At 42.8% G+C, this 18,633-nt stretch overlaps 1 protein-coding gene across 1 annotated transcript in view; it reads right to left on the bottom strand.

Annotated features, from left to right (window-relative positions):
* Window positions 1-3,863: 3,863 nt before the first annotated feature.
* Window positions 3,864-18,633, bottom strand: part of LOC138206690 (ethanolamine kinase 1) — a 31,101-nt gene continuing 16,331 nt past the window's right edge. Inside the window, exons 4-8 of the mRNA XM_069163578.1 lie at window positions 17,703-17,851; window positions 17,198-17,281; window positions 15,660-15,820; window positions 12,538-12,611; window positions 3,864-4,583 (exon numbers count right to left, since the gene is read on the bottom strand). Of these exons, the coding sequence (XP_069019679.1) occupies window positions 4,514-4,583; window positions 12,538-12,611; window positions 15,660-15,820; window positions 17,198-17,281; window positions 17,703-17,851 (538 nt within the window). The 3' untranslated portion in view covers window positions 3,864-4,513. The remainder of the gene's footprint in view (window positions 4,584-12,537; window positions 12,612-15,659; window positions 15,821-17,197; window positions 17,282-17,702; window positions 17,852-18,633) is intronic.

Below are 18,633 nucleotides of genomic sequence, written 5' to 3'. Positions count from 1 at the left end.
GGTGTCTTCTACAATAAATCAAAACATGCTTCCTTAACAGCGATCTTATTTAAAAGATGAATGACTTGATCATTACTAATTGCATTCTAGTGACAGATGAAGCATTTAGCTGCAGCATAAGTCAATTGATATTTACTGTACAGCATTGTTTAGTCATCATCCAGCTGATGGTGTGCATCTTCACCGATAGGACATGATTTACATTATGTGTGAATTTTAAAGCCGTAACACCTACCTGTTTCAACTCCCATACATATGCATGTTGTAGTGTATTGTGTGTTTTCAAGCATCTTGAACTTAAAAGAGGTGTGGTTAGATATATTATTAATATTAATCTGAATAGTACTGTAGGGTGGCGGCACAGTGGTGCAGTGGTTAGCATTGTCGCCTCACAGCAAAAAGGTTCTGGGTTCAAATCTGGGCCTGGGCCTTTCTGTACAGAGTTTGCATGTTCTCTCCTGGGGACACTGAGCAGCAGGGTGGCTGCGGAACGGATGTGTGGTGTGTGCTTGGCAGGAGAGCACACAGTCGTTGATATATTGTTTGTTAGTGAAATAAACACCTTTAGAACTGTACTGGAACTGGTTGTTGTCGTTCATTCTGAGAGAACACACAGTGATAGCAGGATGTCTGTCACACTGGCGACCAATGTTGGACTCAGCAGGGAGACGGACGGACAGCAGACGGGCATGCCAGCACAGCCGGTCATTGACCTAGGACAGATGCTGGGGGAGATTACGGCCATCCACCACGTGGAGACCAACAGGCAGTTCCTGGGAGCACTTCAGGCCCAGGCAGAGAGGCAGGCCCACGCACTGGAACAGCTCACGGCACGGTCGGCTGCATCTCCACCGGTGCCGGCCCCCTCTACGATGGCAGGGGTGGCGCTAAAGACCGTGATCACCTTGGCAGAGGACCACCTCGCTGTCCATCCCAGCGGTCAGGAAGACAGCGGTCGCCCACTGGCTCCAGCTCGGCCGACTCCTGCCCTTCGGAGAAGGTTCCAGCCACAGCTCCTGGCTCGGCCCCTACCATCTCTGCAGTCTCACCCTCTCCCTCAAGTTTTGTCTCCACAGGTCCAAGCAGCTACAGGCACCCTTCCCAACCTACAGGGGGCCCTTCAGACATCAGGGCAGGAATGTTGGACGTGTGGGCAGCCCGGGCACTGCCAGAAGGAGTTTCCACTCATGGACGAAGGCCAGGTGATCCAGGTTGCTGGCCCTCCAACACCCTCCCCCGGTCCAGGGGCGACGTACCACGTTCTGGTAAGGATCCAGGGGGGTGTACATCAGGCAATGGTGCATTCTGGCTGTACCTATTCTATGATTCACCAGAGCATGGTTCGGCTCGGGGCATTGGTGGAGGCATTGTGGGTGAAAATTAGGTGTGTGCATGGGGATGTTCACAATTATCCCATAGTGTCAGTGGAAATTAGATACATACAAAAAAGCATTGAGTAAAGGTTGCGGTTAGCTCCCCCTTATGCACCCCCTGATCTTGGGAACAGATTGGCCAGGGTTTCATTAGTTAATGGGGCACTGTACGGGGGTGCGTTCACAACAGACAGGAAACAGATTCTGACTGACCAGGGCACCTCGTTCATGTCACCAACACTGAGAGAATTGTACGGATTACTGGGTGTTAAATCTATTTGGACCAGTGTGTATCACCCACAGACCGACGGTCTTGTGGAGAGTCTGAATAAGACCTTAAAGTCCATGATCCGTACATCTATTCTTGAAGATGAACGCAATTGGGATAAATCGCTTGATCCTCTGTTGTTTGCAGTGCGGGAGGTCTGCCAGGCCTCCACGGGATTTTCTCCCATTGAGCTGCTGTTTGGCAGGAAACCACGGGGGGTGCTCAACCTGCTTAAAGAAAACTTGGAGGACGGTCCAAACCATGGTAAAAGTGAAATACAATAAGTCCTGGAACTGCGAGCAAAACTCCACACACTGGGACGAATGTCACGTGAGAATTTGCTCGAGGTCCAGGAACGTCAACAACGCCTGTACAACAGAGGGGCCAAGCTGAGGCAATTCACACCGGGAGAAAAAGTACTTGTATTGCTTACTTCTTCCAGCAAAAAACTCCTCGCCAAGTGGCAAGGGCCCTTTGTGGTCACACGGGGGGGACATCGACTATGAGGTGGTGCGTTCTCACAGGGACGTAGCTATGCAGATCTACCACCTCAACCTCTTAAAAGCATGGAGAGAGGTGGAGTCTGTTTTTCTGGTGTCCGCGATATCCGAGGGAGGAGCTGTGTGTTCTCCCCCAAGCCAGGATGCACGAATTTGTTCAGAGAGAATTGGCTGCTATGCTGGAGAACTCCTGAACTCCTGGACCGACTGGGCACTGCATATTTCTTTATGATGCTGGATTTAACCAGAGATTCCTCTGTCGCCAGAGTCCAAGGAAAAAAACGTCCTTCTCCACTGTTTGGATTATACCAATTTACCACACTTCACTTGGGTTGTTTGGTACCCCAGCCACTTTCCAACGCCTCATTGACCGGGTACTGCGTCCACATGTGGCATATGCTGCTGCCTACCTGGATTATGTCATCATCGACAGCACCACCTGGGCAGAGGTGCCGGAGTCCCTGAGGCAGGCTGGGCTCACCGCCGAGGCAAGCTGGGCTCACTGCCAACCCATGGAAGTGTGCAGTTGGACGGAGGGAGATACGATATCTGGAGTACCACTTGCGCGGCGGGCATGTGCGCCCTCAGGTGGACAAGACTGCTGCTATCGTAGCCTGCCCATGGCCCAAAACTAAAGAGGTGAGGCGGTTTTTGGGGCTGGCGGTTTGACAGACGGTTCATCCTGAGCTTTGGCGATCTGACCAGTCCCTTGACCAAACTGACCCGAAAAGGTGCCTCAGATCCGGTCCAATGGACGGAGAAGTGCCAGTTGGCGTTTGCGAGGGTGAAACAGGCTCTCAGTGGGGAACCACTCCTTCATACAACTAACTTCTCTCTTCCCTTTACCCTGCAGATTGACGCATTGAACAGGGGGCTGGGGGTCGTTTTGTCCCAGCAGGTGCAGGGGGTTGACTGCCCCGTTCTGTACATCAGCCAAAAGCTATCAGAGAGGGAGGCCAGGTACAGCACGGTGGAGAAGGAGTGGCTGGCCATCCGGTGGGCAGTCGACTCCCTGTGTTACTACCTCCTGGGACGCCCATTCACCCTCTGTTTGGACCATACTCCACTCCAATGGCTCTACCGCATGAAAGATACCAACGTCCGGATCACTCTGTGGTATCTGGCTTTAGAGCCTTTTCATTTCAAAGTGGTCCATAGGCTGGGGGCGCAGATGACCGTGGCCGAGTTCCTCTCCCGCTCTCGGGGGGAGGGGGAGTAGGTTAGGCCGGATGGTTACCCTGCCTAAATTGGGCGGTGGTGGTATGTGGTGGCGGGGGATGGTTTGGCTCAGCTGCAAGAGGGACTCATTGGGGGAGTGGCTCATGGAACAGTGCTATAAAGAGGCTTAATTAGCCCAGCTGCTTTCAATTACTGATTGTCTCTCTCGCCCCATAAAAGCCACAAGCAGGACACCAGACGGGTCACTCCTAGGGACACTGAGCAGCAGGGTGGCTGCGGAACAGACGTGTGGCATGTGCTCGGATGCTCGGCAGGAGAGCACACAGTTGTTGATGTATTGTTTGTTAGTGAAATAAACACCTCGAGAACTGTACCAGAACTGGTTGTTGCCGTTCGTGCTGATAGAACCCACAGTGATAGCAGGATGCCTGTCACACACATGTACCCCCAACTTTCACATTATTAGTTCGATAAGCTCCAATTGTGTTTTAAGTTGCAATCAACAAGTGTTTTACCAGCACTTTTAGTCAGTGCACAAAGACATGTTATACAATATGTTTAATTGGCAGTTTTATGTGCATTTTACTAGCTACTAAAATTAGAGCATGCTTTACATATGGCTCCACCAATCTGAGCACCCAAATAACATCCACAAGCTTAAAATAATTCAACAAAATTTGCAATTTGAGAAGAGTGACCACCCTATAAAGCAAATACAAACATAACTTTACAACATGTTCCTACAGTAGGAAAGAGGAAGATTTAAAACAATGCTCTATTTTGTATAGTAAATGAATTGTAATGAAAATTTGTTTTCCATCAGAACTGTGGTTACAGACTGAGAAAGCCTGCAAATAACCCTCTTATGGTTTTTATGATCAAGCTCAGTTTTTGTGGCTTTATGCAAGTCGGCTGAATGTGGGAACAATTAATGCGTTTCTGGCATGAGCGTCATCTCAATTTGCCAAATAAGCTTATCGGCCTACTGACTGTGGTAAAACAAATATTTTAAAAATCACCGTGATAGCAAAACATATTAACTCACACTACAGCATGAAACAACAAACAATAAGAAGCACTAAGCTTATTCTATGCCTTTCCATTTCCATAACAGATTACGTAGTCTTATCCGATGTGACAATACCCAAATCACCCAATCACTCAAAAATCTTCTACAAACATAGAGCAGGTAATTAGCTCATTGTCAACCCAAAATATTCTTCTTTCTTCTCAAAATAGTAGTTGAGTCGTGCCACGGCATATCTGGGAGGAGAAAAAACAAGAAATCATAGAACACAAAGCTCTATATACAATCCACAAACAACATTTCACTTGTTCTGGACACATGGTCTTCCCATCTAACTTCCCTTGTCTCTTTCCTCTGGGTTTTAAATAGATAACAAATACATAAATCAACTTTTCCACAAAATACATTTAAGAATATGTTATTACAATCAAATTCACATTGTCTTGGGGTGGCATGTACTGTTGTCATCATATATTGTGTCAAAAATAGATTAAAAGTGTTCAGGCCTCTAAACAATGACTTAAAAGTAATGTTTTCAATCTTGGTTGTAAAGTTTCTTTTGAACAAATACAGGTTCATTAGTGTTTCACAAAAAACAACAACAACAAAAAACTAAATCGACTTTATAAAGCCACAAAGTCTGTATCCTGTACAGCATCACAACTATGACCAACTAAGACCGACAATTAACTTAACTTGTATATCTTTGGACTGTGAAGAAGCCTGAGCACCAGGAGAAAACCCACGCAGAAACAGGAAGAACAAGCAAACTCCTCACAGAAAGGCTCCAGCAAAGGTTCAAACCCTGAAACTTCTTAATGTGAAGTGACAGTGCTACGGTTTTGCCGTCAATAGACGTGTAAAATATGTAATACTAATAATGATATTAATGAACTATTTAGTCTGTATTTAACATTTGTTGCAGTCCATATCTGGCATTCAAAATAATAGCCACTTTCAGACCATTCACTTAGGTGGAACATACTTGTAATGACATTTCTAAGACTCTCGTTTAAGATCAGGTCTCAGCCTGCTTAATATAAAAGATGTAAGGTAAAAAGTGCTATAAAATGATTAAAGATGGCTATTCCTCGGTTAGAAGTTAATATATGATAATGTGTTTGTAAGGTGTTCACTATAGGTCCTGCTCATAGCTCAAGGTGGGCACTGTGTTTTTGTTTGCAAAACTTGCATAACAATATAACACCAAGCCTCTATTCAGTGAAGCCATGTGTCTGAAAGCTATGCCAAAGCTTCAGTGCATTTCAGAACTTAACTGCGAGAAAAGTGGTTTTGTGTTTTTTTTTCAACCCATATTATCGAACAGCTTAATAAATCTGATGTCTGAGTACACTGTTGCCCTTGGCCATTATACTATACTCTTTCAAATTAAGTGAAGTTTCAAAAGCACAGAAAATGGAGGCACAGAGAGGAGTTTGTCCTTTAATCAGTGCTTTCACTGAACTCCTCAATGCCGAATCAGTTTTCTCTCTCTTATTGCCGAGTGAGGCAAAAAGATAATTCAGACACATGCCTTTTAGTTACTTGTATTCCACTCTGATCCCCCCCTGCATCTCTGGGTAAAAACACACTCTAATTATTGTTTTAGTGTCAAGCTTTTGCTGTCTGCTTTTCTTGCAATTCTTTCTTTCTTGTAGTTTTGGGCTCAGTGAAGGGTGACTTTTAGATATAAAATAAACACCTATTTGTTGATAGAAATAGGTGGAACCGTATCTGTAACTTGCCGCTGAAAAATAGTTAACATTGATAATTTCATGGTAATTGAAATCCTTGGTGTTATCCTGGCAATGGCCAGCAGGTAATTTTCACTTCACTTGTTGAGGTATGGGGAGGCTCGACAGGTGTTTTCTCTGGACAAACAAAATTTCAAGTAAATTGTCTACAGTGGATGACTCAGAAAGAGGAGTGAACCCTCTTTCATCCTGACTGGACAAAAACAAAAACATGCTTTTCATCAAGTAAAATATTTTCTCCTAGTTGTTCAGTTGCAAATAAAGATCCTCCACAATCAGTTTCTGTTGACTTTTACTGAAAAGATAGGCCGAGCATTTGTAGAACCACGTTTAAAATGTATGCTACAGTTGAGATTAGAGGTATTTCAATCCATTCCAAAAGATCAGTACTATGGTAAATCTAGCAATTTTTAAGTAACCTTTATCAGCTGAAATAAATCCAAATCAATATCTTTATTTTCTGCACTGTGTCCACCTTTGCCTCCAAGTGTAGCAGCATTACTCTCTTTCACAATAACCGGCCTCACTGGAATGATTCCACTGCGTATTTCAGTGAAGATTTAAATGTGTAAATGCCAAAAATTATTTCAGTTCAGACCCTCAAATTGACAAAATACTCACCTGCTAATTAATCTATAATTTAAAAAAAAATGGTATCGCCTTTCCAATTTATTATTAGCAAAGAGCAGTTCATAAAACATTCCAGGCAACAGTGTCTTGTTTCGATCCAGACTGAGGCTTTTAACAGTTAAAATTACATTTAAAATGAGCTTTGCTGTTGTTGGGGTTGTGTTTGTGTCATGCGCAACTAAAGATCATTTGTGAGTAAAGAAACACCACTCTGCTACACCATCGAGAGGGTTTTTATAGTGCCAATAAATCCAACAGAAGTGAGGCGTCTTTTCTCTGTCTAATTGTGTAACATCAGGTGACGTATTCCCCCTGTCGAGCTCAAATGTAACCTTTTTAAACAGGACCTTCTGGATTTGGATCAAGTAGCTTGTGTAAAATAAGGTTTTGTCACATTTAGATGGCTGCTATTTCAAAACCACTTGATATATCTCAATGAATGTAGATTCAGTTTGTTAGAATAAATTCTGAAAACAGTTTCACTGTCAGTTTATGCAAAAAAGAAAACTGAAAAATCACTAGTTATTTTGTTCTGTTAACCTAATTATCCATCACACCCACACCCTTCATAGAATTATATCTGAGTATACTCATTTAAAAGAACAGCAAGCTTCACAGACGATCCCATTCACCCCTTTTTTTTATTAAGGCCGACACCTTAAACTAGCGTGCTTAACGTTTATCATCATCAGAGATGAAACTGAGACGTTTTCCTATTTAGCAGAAGTAGGGAAAATGAACTCCCGCCAATGCAGGTATTCCATTTCACAATGTGCTTTTGTGCACAATTCCCTAAATTTTGCAGACAGGCTATTCCAAACAGTGGGCCTCCTCCTCCTCGTTCATTTCCTCATAATAATGTCTTTGTCAAATAGCAGTTCGCCTTGCCAACACGTCCACAAATCTAAACCGCTGACTTGCAGACACTTTCAACACATGAATAAAATCATATAAGGAAAGTAAATATGGACTATAGAAGGCGGGCGAGTTTGCATTCCGCTTGTGGCTCCCTATTGTCACATCTACATCTGGCCCTGGTTAAAGCACAAGGCCTCGGCGACGCCTGTCACTCGTCGGGAAGCTAGCTGTGATTTGGCTCTAGGGAATAAAAGTGGGCGGAAACTCACACACACACTCCGGCTTTAACTATCACTTCTTATCTCTTTCCTCAAAAGAACTAGTTTATTACAAGCAGTGCATTGAGTGTTTTTTCTTAAGTTAAGGGAAAGTTAAGGGAAATAAAACAATTTGGTTCGCTGAGGAAAAGGTGGTAATGTCAAGAAAATTATGGTTAAAACACATTATTTCTTACATGAAATCAAAAGAGTATGTTTAATTTGAAAGGGCCTTTTTTGTGATTAACTCGCTAATAATTATTACCTGACTCTGCAGCTTTTCAACAGCTTTTCATCCTTTTGGTTTTATGGCAAATTTACTGTGTGGTTTCATCGCACCATTCTCAATCTTTTTTTTATTCTCCTTGGCTGCATCTATGGCGACAAGTGATAATTGCAGCTATTGGACACCACTTGCCAGACTTCCAAACAGGGTCTCCAATGTGACGATTGTCTTTCTTCATATTTGTACTTGTCTTTGAATTTTAATTGTCTGTATGTATTGAGCTTTTATTTATTTATTCAGCTACAGTAACCGTTTACTTGCAATGCTAGCAGAGACCGAAGACAATATGCCGCTTCTTCTTCTTCGCAGAACCCAACAACTTCACATACAAGTGATTTATAAAGTGAGCTTGTTGTGTTGGCTCCACCAATCCTCTCTGACAGAACAACCAACTGTTGCCTCTCCTGTCGGGGGAGGCACAAACAGCGGCCCTGGGGCTTCCACTGGCTGCCCGGAACAGCCTTGCGGCCATGAGGAAAGCCGTCCTGGACCGGCAAGGCCTTTCACCGGAGGAGCACCGACGGAGGTTCCGCGAGGCCAGGCTGGAGCCAAAGGACCGGCCCTTCACGCATGCCGAGTGGCTGAGGGATGCCGCAGCCGGTTGCGACCGGGGAGCTCTGTGGGGGAGCAACACTTACTGGAGAAGGTGGTGGTCGAACAGTTCCTGGAGGGTCTCCCAGCCAAAACGGTGGCATGGGTGCGTTCACGGCAGACAGGGTCATGCGATATGTGTGCTGTTCTCAGCAGTGACGCGAGGTTGTCCGACACTGCAGACGGGGAGGGGGAACCGGTGGAGTCTCCCCGCTGGATTCCCGAATTGCACACCATGGAGGATTTTCCACTTGAGCAGTCTCGTGATGACACTCTACGTTTTGCCTTTGACCAAGTGATAAGAATTGATGGTCAATTGGTGCGCCCGGACGCAGCACAGTCATATCCACACTTTTCATTGATTAGGGACAGGCTGTATAGAGTGAGTCGTTACACTCAGACAGGACAGGAAAACGCCCAGTTGCTGGTGCCGAAAAGCTGCCGGGAAATTATTTTCCAGGCTGCTCACTATAACCCTATGGCTGGCTACATGGGATATGAAAAAACACTGCACCGGATAATGACCCGATTTTATTGGCTGGGGATCCGGGGGGATGTGCGCCGTTGGTGTGCCCGTTGGTGTCAATTGGTAAACCAGCCGGCCATTCCGAGGGGGCCTTTGCGCCCTCTACCATTAATGGAGGTCCCATTTGAGTGGATTGCAATGCACCTCATCGGGCCATTTCACCGGAGTGCATGCGGATATCGCTTTGTGTTAGTTCTGGTGGACTACGCAACACGATATCCCGAGGCAGTGCCATTGCGCAGCATTTCTGCAAAGAGTATTGCGCAGGCTCTGTTTCAGGTCATCTTCTGAGTCGGAATCCCGAAAGAGTTTCTGACTGACCAGGTCACCTCGTTCATGTCATGAACACTGAAAGAACTTTACGGATTACTGATCATTAAGTTTATTCGGACCAGTGTAAACCACCCACAGACCGACGGTGTGGTCGAGCGTCTGAATAAGACTTTAAAGTCCATGATCTGTAAATTTATCCACGAAGATGAACGTAATTGGGATAAATGGCTTGATGCTCTGTTGTTTGCAGTGCGGGAGGTCCCCCAGGCCTCCACGGGATTTTCTCCCTTTGAACTGCTTAGAGCCACGACCTGCTTAGAGAAAGCTGGGAGGATGGTCCGAGCCCGGGAAAAACGAAATTCAATACGTCCTGGACCTGCGAGCAAAACTACACACACTGGGAAGGCTGTCACGTGAGAATTTGCTCCAGGCCCAGGAATGTCAACAACGGCTGTACAACACCAAGCTGAGCCAATTCACACCGGGAGAAAAGGTACTTGTATTGCTTCCTTCTTCCAACTCGAAACTCCTCGCCAAGTGGCAAGGGCCCTTCGTGGTCACACGGCGAGTAGGGGATGTCGACTATGAGGTGGTGCGTTCTGACAGGGGCGGAGCTACACAGATCTACCACCTCAACCTCTTAAAAGCATGGAGAGAGGCGGAGTCTGTTTCTCTGGTGTCCGCGGTATCTGAGAGAGAGGAGCTGGGACCAGAGGTTCCAAAGTCCACCAATCCTGCCTCACTCCCTTATGACACCCATCTCTCCGGGACCCAGAGAACAGACGTTGCCCAGTTGCAGAAGCAGTTTGCTGATGTGTTCTCCCTCCTGCCAGGACGCACGAACCTCATGGTGCACAACATTGAGACTTCTCCGGGTGTGATAGTGTGGTCACGACCCTACAGGCTACCTGAACACAAGAGAAAAATTGTTCAGAGGGAATTGGCTGCTATGTTGGAGATGGGAGTAATAGAAGAGTCCAACAGTGCCTGGTGTAGCCCCATTGTTCTTGTTGTCAAGAAGGATGGATCTATACGGTTCTGTGTGGACTATTGCAGGGTGAATGATGTGTCACGATTTGATGCGTACCCAATGCCCCGGGTCGACGAACTCCTGGACCGACTGGGCACTGCGCGTTTCTTTACGACACTGAGGGGGGGGGGGGGGATATATTATTATTTTCTTTGAATGCTTTGTACACGTATACCCTGGTGCAGAGACCCTACTAATCTCAGGACTTGTTGGTGAACTTGCAGCCTGTGAGCCACAACTTAACTGATAACAGGCTAGTGAGCGTTGAGATGCTAGCACTCAATCACAAAATCTCCCAAGGCTTTATTCTGCTTTCTGTGTACTGTCATTTACTGCAGTTCTATGCCATTCATGATCATCAAATCATTCAGTGTAAATGAAAAATGAAAAAGTCTCTCAAAACTAAACAAGCTTTCTAACTGTTAGCCATTGTAAATGCTGGTGTGACCTAGCGTTTATCCATCCAATATGATACAATATGATACATACTTACAATTTTGCTATTAAATGTAACTATAGGTTGCTTTATGCAATTTAAACAAAAGACAAGGACAGTCTCATAAGATTATTTGCTGTGGTAAACACCCACTTTAAGTGTATTTAAAAGAAAACATGAAGGCGAGAACTGACTTGACTGTTCTTATCCATATTGCCTTTTTCGGTACGGAATGGATATCCTAAAAGAGGAAATTTATACACATACGTTGATGCGTGTGTGTGCATGTGTCAATTGGGGTAGGGCAGCAGAGGCCAGCAGCGTAATGCCGCTTTCAAACTTTAGACTTAGTTCTCCATAGTAACTGTTGCTCTTAAAGCTCAGTTCAGTTTAACCTTCCAGTTAAAGAAAGGTAACCTAACCCTCACCACGCACTTTAGGACAACCTCAGCTGGCGGCTTAAAGGAGCAGACGTCTAGCAGGCGCATGTGGCCCAGCCAGGGATGAGAGACGTATATGTAAGGCAGGAGCGACGGCACTGGAACAATAGTGCCTCTGTGCCTCTGCACCCCTCTGGATCACATTTCCTCCGAGGTCCAGATCGAAATGAGGTGGAGGCCCTGTCGCTGATCTAGCAAGCGGGCAGAGAAAGCCACACAGAGGGGAGGGTGCTGTATGTCAATAGTGATTAGGATCACGATCACAACTGCTGCGGGTGTGGAGCACGCAGAGAAGGGAGAAAGGAAGAAAAAGTGGGGGTGGAGGGAAACATTTTGCCCTCCTGAACTTTACTTTCTGGTTGCGAGGCATGTCTGTTGAGCTTGTTTAAGATAACTAGTCCTTATGTGGACCGTTATTTATCGAAAAGTAAAAGAAATACGTTTTGATTTCCTTTGAAAGTTGTTGTGAAAGCAGAGATTTTCATCTTATCATGATGTGTGGTTTAATACTGAAGGAAAGCAGAGGATTTCATGTGTAAATATTTTGTCTGTGTTTAGAAGTGACAAGAAGGGTGGAAGAAGTGTGCTTGTCCTGCCTGCTTTATACCAGATCATAGATACACAGTCTTAAAACACCAGCCAAAAAAATAATATATTTCCACGGTCTTAGCTCAAGTTTGTTCCCTATCCTTTACTGCAATTTCTTTGCCAACATATTCTTTGTCATGCTGTCCAAATGAAAATCCTGTTTGTTTAAACGTTGCACTAAAATACTGAGTGCCTAAATTCAATAGGCAGGATGTATTTTTCATTTGCGAGTATTTAAGTGATGGATGATGATGTTAAGTGCTGTAATTAAGCTCGTCCCAAGAAACTGCCCTGAAATCATAATTCTCTTTGTGGTTTCATGTGTTTCTCCATTGAACAGTTATTGAGGTGGTGTTAATATTAAGGTGATACCTAATGTCAGTAAGACATCAGATTGAATAGCGGAAATTTCCCCAAAAAATTCATGAACGAAACATCTTTACATAAACTTTAACAATGTTAATGCAAAGTTATACTTAAATGTGGGACTTTTGAGATGCCTTTTTTTTAGGAGTACAAACCTTTGGAAGTCAAAGTCAATGGAGGAGAAGCGTGATTGCAGGATGGCCCAAAGACCCCAGAAGAAGTTGGATGCCTGGTGGAGCAGAGAAAAAAAAAAAGGCACTGTATTACCAAATGAAAATGAAAAATACAAACTTGAAAAGCATCTTTACAAAGAAAAACATTTAATTAAAACTCTATAGTGCAGAATATTATACAAACAAGGGTTGACTTAAAGTTTGTAGCACTGGATTACCAAAGTGAAGTAACATGCTTCTACATGTTGAGTTTTGCACCATAAAAGAAGAGAAGCCAGAGGCTGCAAGAACAGAGGGAAATTAAAGCAAAAAAAAGAAAAATAAATTAATAATACCTGCCTTCTGTTTAGTGGACGGTATTTTATTCTGCATTTATGTTATCTGATCTGATATTTTTAAATGCACAAAATATGATGCGCTTGCATACAATACTTGATGTTGTCTTTAGAGCGAATGCGTCAACACAGTGAAATTCTCATATACCCTTTTGATCCAATTAAGTTTCTAAAGCACACTTCTTGCCCCCGCCGTTCTGCAGGGAGGCCACAGCGGGGTCAGATGTCAGTGTCTTGCTCAAGAACACTTTATGCACACTGACAGAGACTCTGAATCGGAGGCATCTAACTGAATGACAGGCCTATTAATTACACGCAGCCAGTAAGTGATACTCCCCAGGGACTGGAGAGGTTTAAAAGTGTAAAAATGCTAATGTTTGCGATGGAAATTTGCAGTGCAGAATCATAGGTGCTGTGTTTTTATGTTTTGCTATATATTCCTATGCCAGAGTGCAGAATTGTAAAAACAGTGACCTCCAGTTGTTGTGTTGTAACAGCTTCCATAACTGCTGCTGCAAGCCAGTTGCACGCTGCTAAGTCAGAATGACAAACCTCTATATTGAATGAATCCCTCCTTAATGGCTTTGCTCACTTAGGCTTGCGGACTTCCATGCCTCCATAAATTTCTGTTGTTCTCCACCCTTATTGTAAATCTTCATGGTAAGGCCACTAATAGCAAGTCCTAATAAGATCCAGACGGGCCTCTGTTCTGTGGCCCAGTGATATAATCACATTTTTATTTGATAATCAAATAAAGGGTGGAATGAAATACTTGAAGAGTAATGTGCGGTTTTCCTTTGGCTTTACTCCCCTCCCTGGCAGATTTTCATCTCTAATCTCTGTCCTTAGTTGGTAAGAGAGATTGAGCGTGTTTCCATTATGATTAATAACTGGTCTCTATTAAGAGAACATTAATCTAACACTAAGCAGAGAGTGTCTGTGACAGGGGGCCATTGAGAAAAACGGATACAAAGACGTGAGGGGTGAGTGACATCACAGAGCCGCATGCTTTAGCTTCGACATCACGGGGGATCCCTGCATAGTAGAGGACGAGTCGTAAAGACCCCACTGTGTCTTGGCACAGTGTGCCAGGGATTAGGATTTGAGAGAGGAAACTTCACACCACAGAGCTTTGGCAATTGGCCAGGCTTTGTCGATGGCACACAGCTTCCTTCGGTGCAAGCTGATTTCCTTGGTTCCTACATTTTCACTATTCATCTGTATTGTTAACTACTGACACTTCACTACAATGTGAATTCAATGTATTTTGATTATTATAAAGCTATTGTTAAGTGTTACAAATTGATAAAACGCACACAAAAACATTACCAGGGAGAACAAGCAGAGTGAAATTAATTATTGGAAATTTTTCAAAGCCTGTTACAGCTATATCTTCTGGTTATATCAGATGTGATGGGAACCAATTTTCCAATCTGTCTGTGGTGCAAATGAATGGTCAGAAGTGTGTGGACACAACTTTCATTGTGCCACTTATGTTCAAAGAGAATCGGCTTGCAACTAACAATGACAATAACATTCTTGATTAACATTTTGATCTATGAAATGTCAGCAAATAGTCTAAATAGTCCAAAACAGTCAACACAGTTTAGCTCAGAAATGGCTTATTTTCTCAGAAAGAAATTTGCGAATTTGCCGAAACAATTAATCAATTATCGACTACATTTTCTGTCGATTGACAGAATTTGAATATTTAATTATTTGAGCTCATCGTGATATTTCATGCCATTAGCAGAGAAGAGAAACAACAAAAAACCTTGGATATTTCCTTTCTTTTGTATCCGGGTCACCACAAGTGACAGATAACGGATAATAAAACACACTAAAGATTAAAGTCCTTTAATTAAAACATTATATTTAAAGGGGAACTTGCAGCTATTTGTAAAAATCTTGAAGCAGAGAAGTTTCTTTAAAATTTGGAAAAGCGATTTTCTCAGTTAACAGGCTCAGTATCCTTCATTTTGACACACGGCTTGTCAAAATGAGTCGAGCTGGAAACTTGGCTTGTTAAGCGTCAGTGATCAATTTCCCCCACTTCCCTCAAGTCAAGAGTCCTCCTCGGTTTGTCACAAAAAAAAAATCTGATTTCAATCAACATGATGTTATCGCTTCTCTCACTCCATTCCAGGCCATATCCCCCCTCCCCACCTCCTTCCACTCCTCTCAGTTTTTTGGCCAAGGCACAAGTTATTTTAAAAGTAATATGCTTCCTCATCATTCCTGGGCTATTTCAAGAGACATTCACACCAACCCCAAAATTGGTTGGACAATTCTGCATATTGTGTTGAGCTATGAAAGCACTTTAAGACAGATAGCCCAGCACAACTTGAGCCACCAAAGAATGAAAATTGTGGTCATAAGAAAAATAATTTTGGTTTCTATCTTTCATTTTTCCCTGTGGTAGTTTCTAATCAACTCAGATGGAGTCCATCAAACTTTGAACAGTGGTGGGTCAACTGTGGATGGTTTGGTTTTCTTTGGGGGGGAGGTGATGGAAAAGTAAATTGTTAAAATGTGACGGTAAGGTGTTGCCACCCTGCCATTTCAGAGGTCTGCACATATGGATATTGTTGAAATGCACACGCTAATCTCATAATATTGAGATATTTAAGTCCCTTCGAGTTGAAAACTTAAAAGAAGGAAATAACCGTTGAGAGATTTGTCACTTTCCAAAGTCTTTCCAAAGATTTGAGTCACTAAATAATGACATATTTCAACATTTCAACAAAGTCAGTGGGAGCAGACACTTACGAGTGAGAATTTGCAGACTTGAACATAGAGCTGTGTAACTTCTGCCTCTGTAACAGTGACCTCCCGTCCTGTGCTGTGCTTGTAACTCTCCAGATAGGCTGTCAGCCAGTCCCTCTGCAGCTCCCAGCTCGGATAAAGGCTGTAGTTAACATCGTTCACACCTTGAACACAACGCACACAGTCAGCGATAAAATTCAACACAATGCCTATACTAACTGTTAGTTTTGAGGTCTTGCCACTGAGTGAAGTGGAATAACAGCACTTCAGTCAACACCTGTCAATTCCACTTACATTCTTCAAATGATTGCTCCCCATCAGTGAACGCTGTTACAAACACATACAGTGGTGAAAGAAGTACTTAGACCCTTACACCAAGTAAAAGTAGCAAAAATCCTTTGTTAAATGTAAAAGTCCTTCATTTAAAATCCTACTTCAAAGTAGGATTTATATTTGTAAAGTACAAAAAGCATCAGAATCAACATGTAGGCCACTTCAAAGTAAGTAAAGTAAAAATACTCGTGCGGAATGGCCCATTTGAGAATCACATATTTTTAGATTATATTTATTGATTCAATAATGTGTCCATCACTTGTTAGCAGCTGGAGCTAATTCTAATTAGGGTTAGGGTTAGGGTAGGTGAGAAGCTTAATCTTCAATACTACAGCATAATTTATCAATTTATTCATATTCAATATTAATAATTTGAATGAGTTGGTTTTACTTTTTAGATCAATCCCAGATCGGTTTGCTTTTTGTTGTTTTTCTTATTATATTATATTATCTGGTTTTTTTGTTGCCTTTATAAATCTTTTACCCCTCTGAACCATGTGTCTTGCGTTTGGGTCCAACCTGCTCCTGAATTTACTGTCCTACTGTTCCATCCTTATTTATTTGAGCTGAAGGATAAAATGCACTAAATTTCAATGACAGATATACGGTATGCACACCTTTTTTTGTTTGTATACAGAAGCAGTTCCAATGTACTTTTCAAAATCAACAGGGTTAGCATCCTTCATTCTGTGCTGGACTCAGGAAACATTTTCTGTATGAGTTTTGGCTAATTCTAGTAATTATTTGACATCTTGATCAACTTTCTAAGGTTGGACTATATTTGCGTAACACCCTCACTCAACTATCATTTGGACTTGTGGACATTTTGCACATTCCAACTTGCAAGCTGAAGAATTGTTACACTGAGATTAGTTCCACAAATGTTCAAACTGTCTCTGTCAAGCTTTGCTGTAATGCAGCTGGTCTACCAAAGCCACTTTTATCACTGAACAGAATGCATATTGAATAAAGCAATTTGTTCTGGCTGCACTGCAATAAGAAGATTGTTTCATCGTCAATAATGGCAGAAAGACGAAATGATATATGAGATGGGTCTCATAGTGGACAATGATTATGCACATCACATACTGAATATACTGCTTAATGTGGAATGTAAGCATTCCACATTAAGCAATCTTATTTGTTCCGGCTGTCCAAAAGATTTGGAGATTTAAAGATTTTGAACCTCTTTTCATCACTACACCTACCAGCAAATTCATTAAAGTGATTGCCAATATCGAAAGCCTGGTAGTTGTAATCAGCGTACTCGTAGTCAATGAATTTCGCCATTCCTGATGGAGGAGAGGGAAAGCAACAGTGGTTACCAGTACAACATGACAAACACATCTTATGGAGGTACAACTGAAAACCCTCCTCTTCTTTATTGAAGGTACAGAAAAGAATATCACACATTAGGTAAGATACTTAATAAGTGGGAATCTCTGTGTGAAAAATAAAGGGAGGAGATGTGAGGACCGTGAGCTGCGTTATTTTAAACTAATGAAAAGAAACACATTCATCTATGTCAACATTAGCTTCAGTAACAGACTGAGACTCTTCAGTCACAGAGCTACAAAGAAGTGAGTGTAGCGTAAGGCGGCCTTTTATTTTCAACTGGATTCAGTTGGTTTAATTGCTGTTTGATGTAAATCTGTTACATGTCCACATGAAATAATTCTCATTTCAGTTTTAAAACCAGCATGTTTTTCTCACCCTCTTTGTGGTTGTAGATGATGTTTTTTGTCAGAAGGTCATTGTGGCAGAGGACAGTTGGCGAGTCAACCTGTGACAGGTGTCTCTTCAAAGACTCCATTTCCACCGACAAAGTCTCAAAGCTGGGCACCTCTCTGAGAGCTGCACGCCTGCAAGGGGGAAAACCACTAGAATTGCATTTCTATTTTTATAATGGAGGGGCAAATATTCTCATTCCCACATTTTGAGGAATGTTTCATGAATGAGGGGTGTGTTTGATACACAGCTGTACAAGGTTTTTGGGCAAATTGGTGGTTTGAGTTCGAAAACCCAAGAGTCACTTCACTGTACAGTAAGTATTTCAGTACAATGTACAGTAAATGTTTCAGTACAATGTACAGTAAATGTTTCAGTACAGTCTACTGTAAATCCTTCGCAGGCTTTAAAAAAAAAGTTTGTCTGGATTTGAGGATTGAAGCTCTGAAATCCTCATGGGTTGATGGAATTTTTTTGAACTTTTGACACAAATAGTATTTCATCCAGTCAGCGTCGGTACAGAGTAGCTGTAGAAGGGGGAAAACCTGCACTTGTATAAATGAAGGAAAAACAAGACTCTCGTGACAATATTGGCAAAGGGAGGAAGAGCATTTGCTGAGAGGATGCAGATTTAGAAGATCAAAGTTGTCATGAACTCCACACTTTTTCTTCTTGGAACAACGTGTTTGTAAATTGGTGCAGTTCCGCGTACCTCATTGAGAGGTTACATGCCTTGTTTTCACTCTGTTGATTACTCAATATATCAAAGGAGGCACTAATGTCCTTAGACGTCAGTGCAAAATGCACCTGGAAGAAATGCTGCGCAAGCATCCGTCTCCTAATTAATTTTCGTGTTTCCTTTTTAGTCACGACGACTGCTGAGACAAGTAGGTACTTTAAACAGTGTAATTTAAAC

This window comes from Embiotoca jacksoni, unplaced genomic scaffold, assembly GCF_022577435.1.
Source record: "Embiotoca jacksoni isolate LCO1_2020_lvr unplaced genomic scaffold, fEmbJac1.0.p SCAF_3, whole genome shotgun sequence".
NCBI lineage: Eukaryota > Metazoa > Chordata > Actinopteri > Embiotocidae > Embiotoca > Embiotoca jacksoni.
The sequence above is the reverse complement of the archived record's forward strand: the minus strand, read 5'-3'. Positions and strand labels throughout refer to the sequence as shown.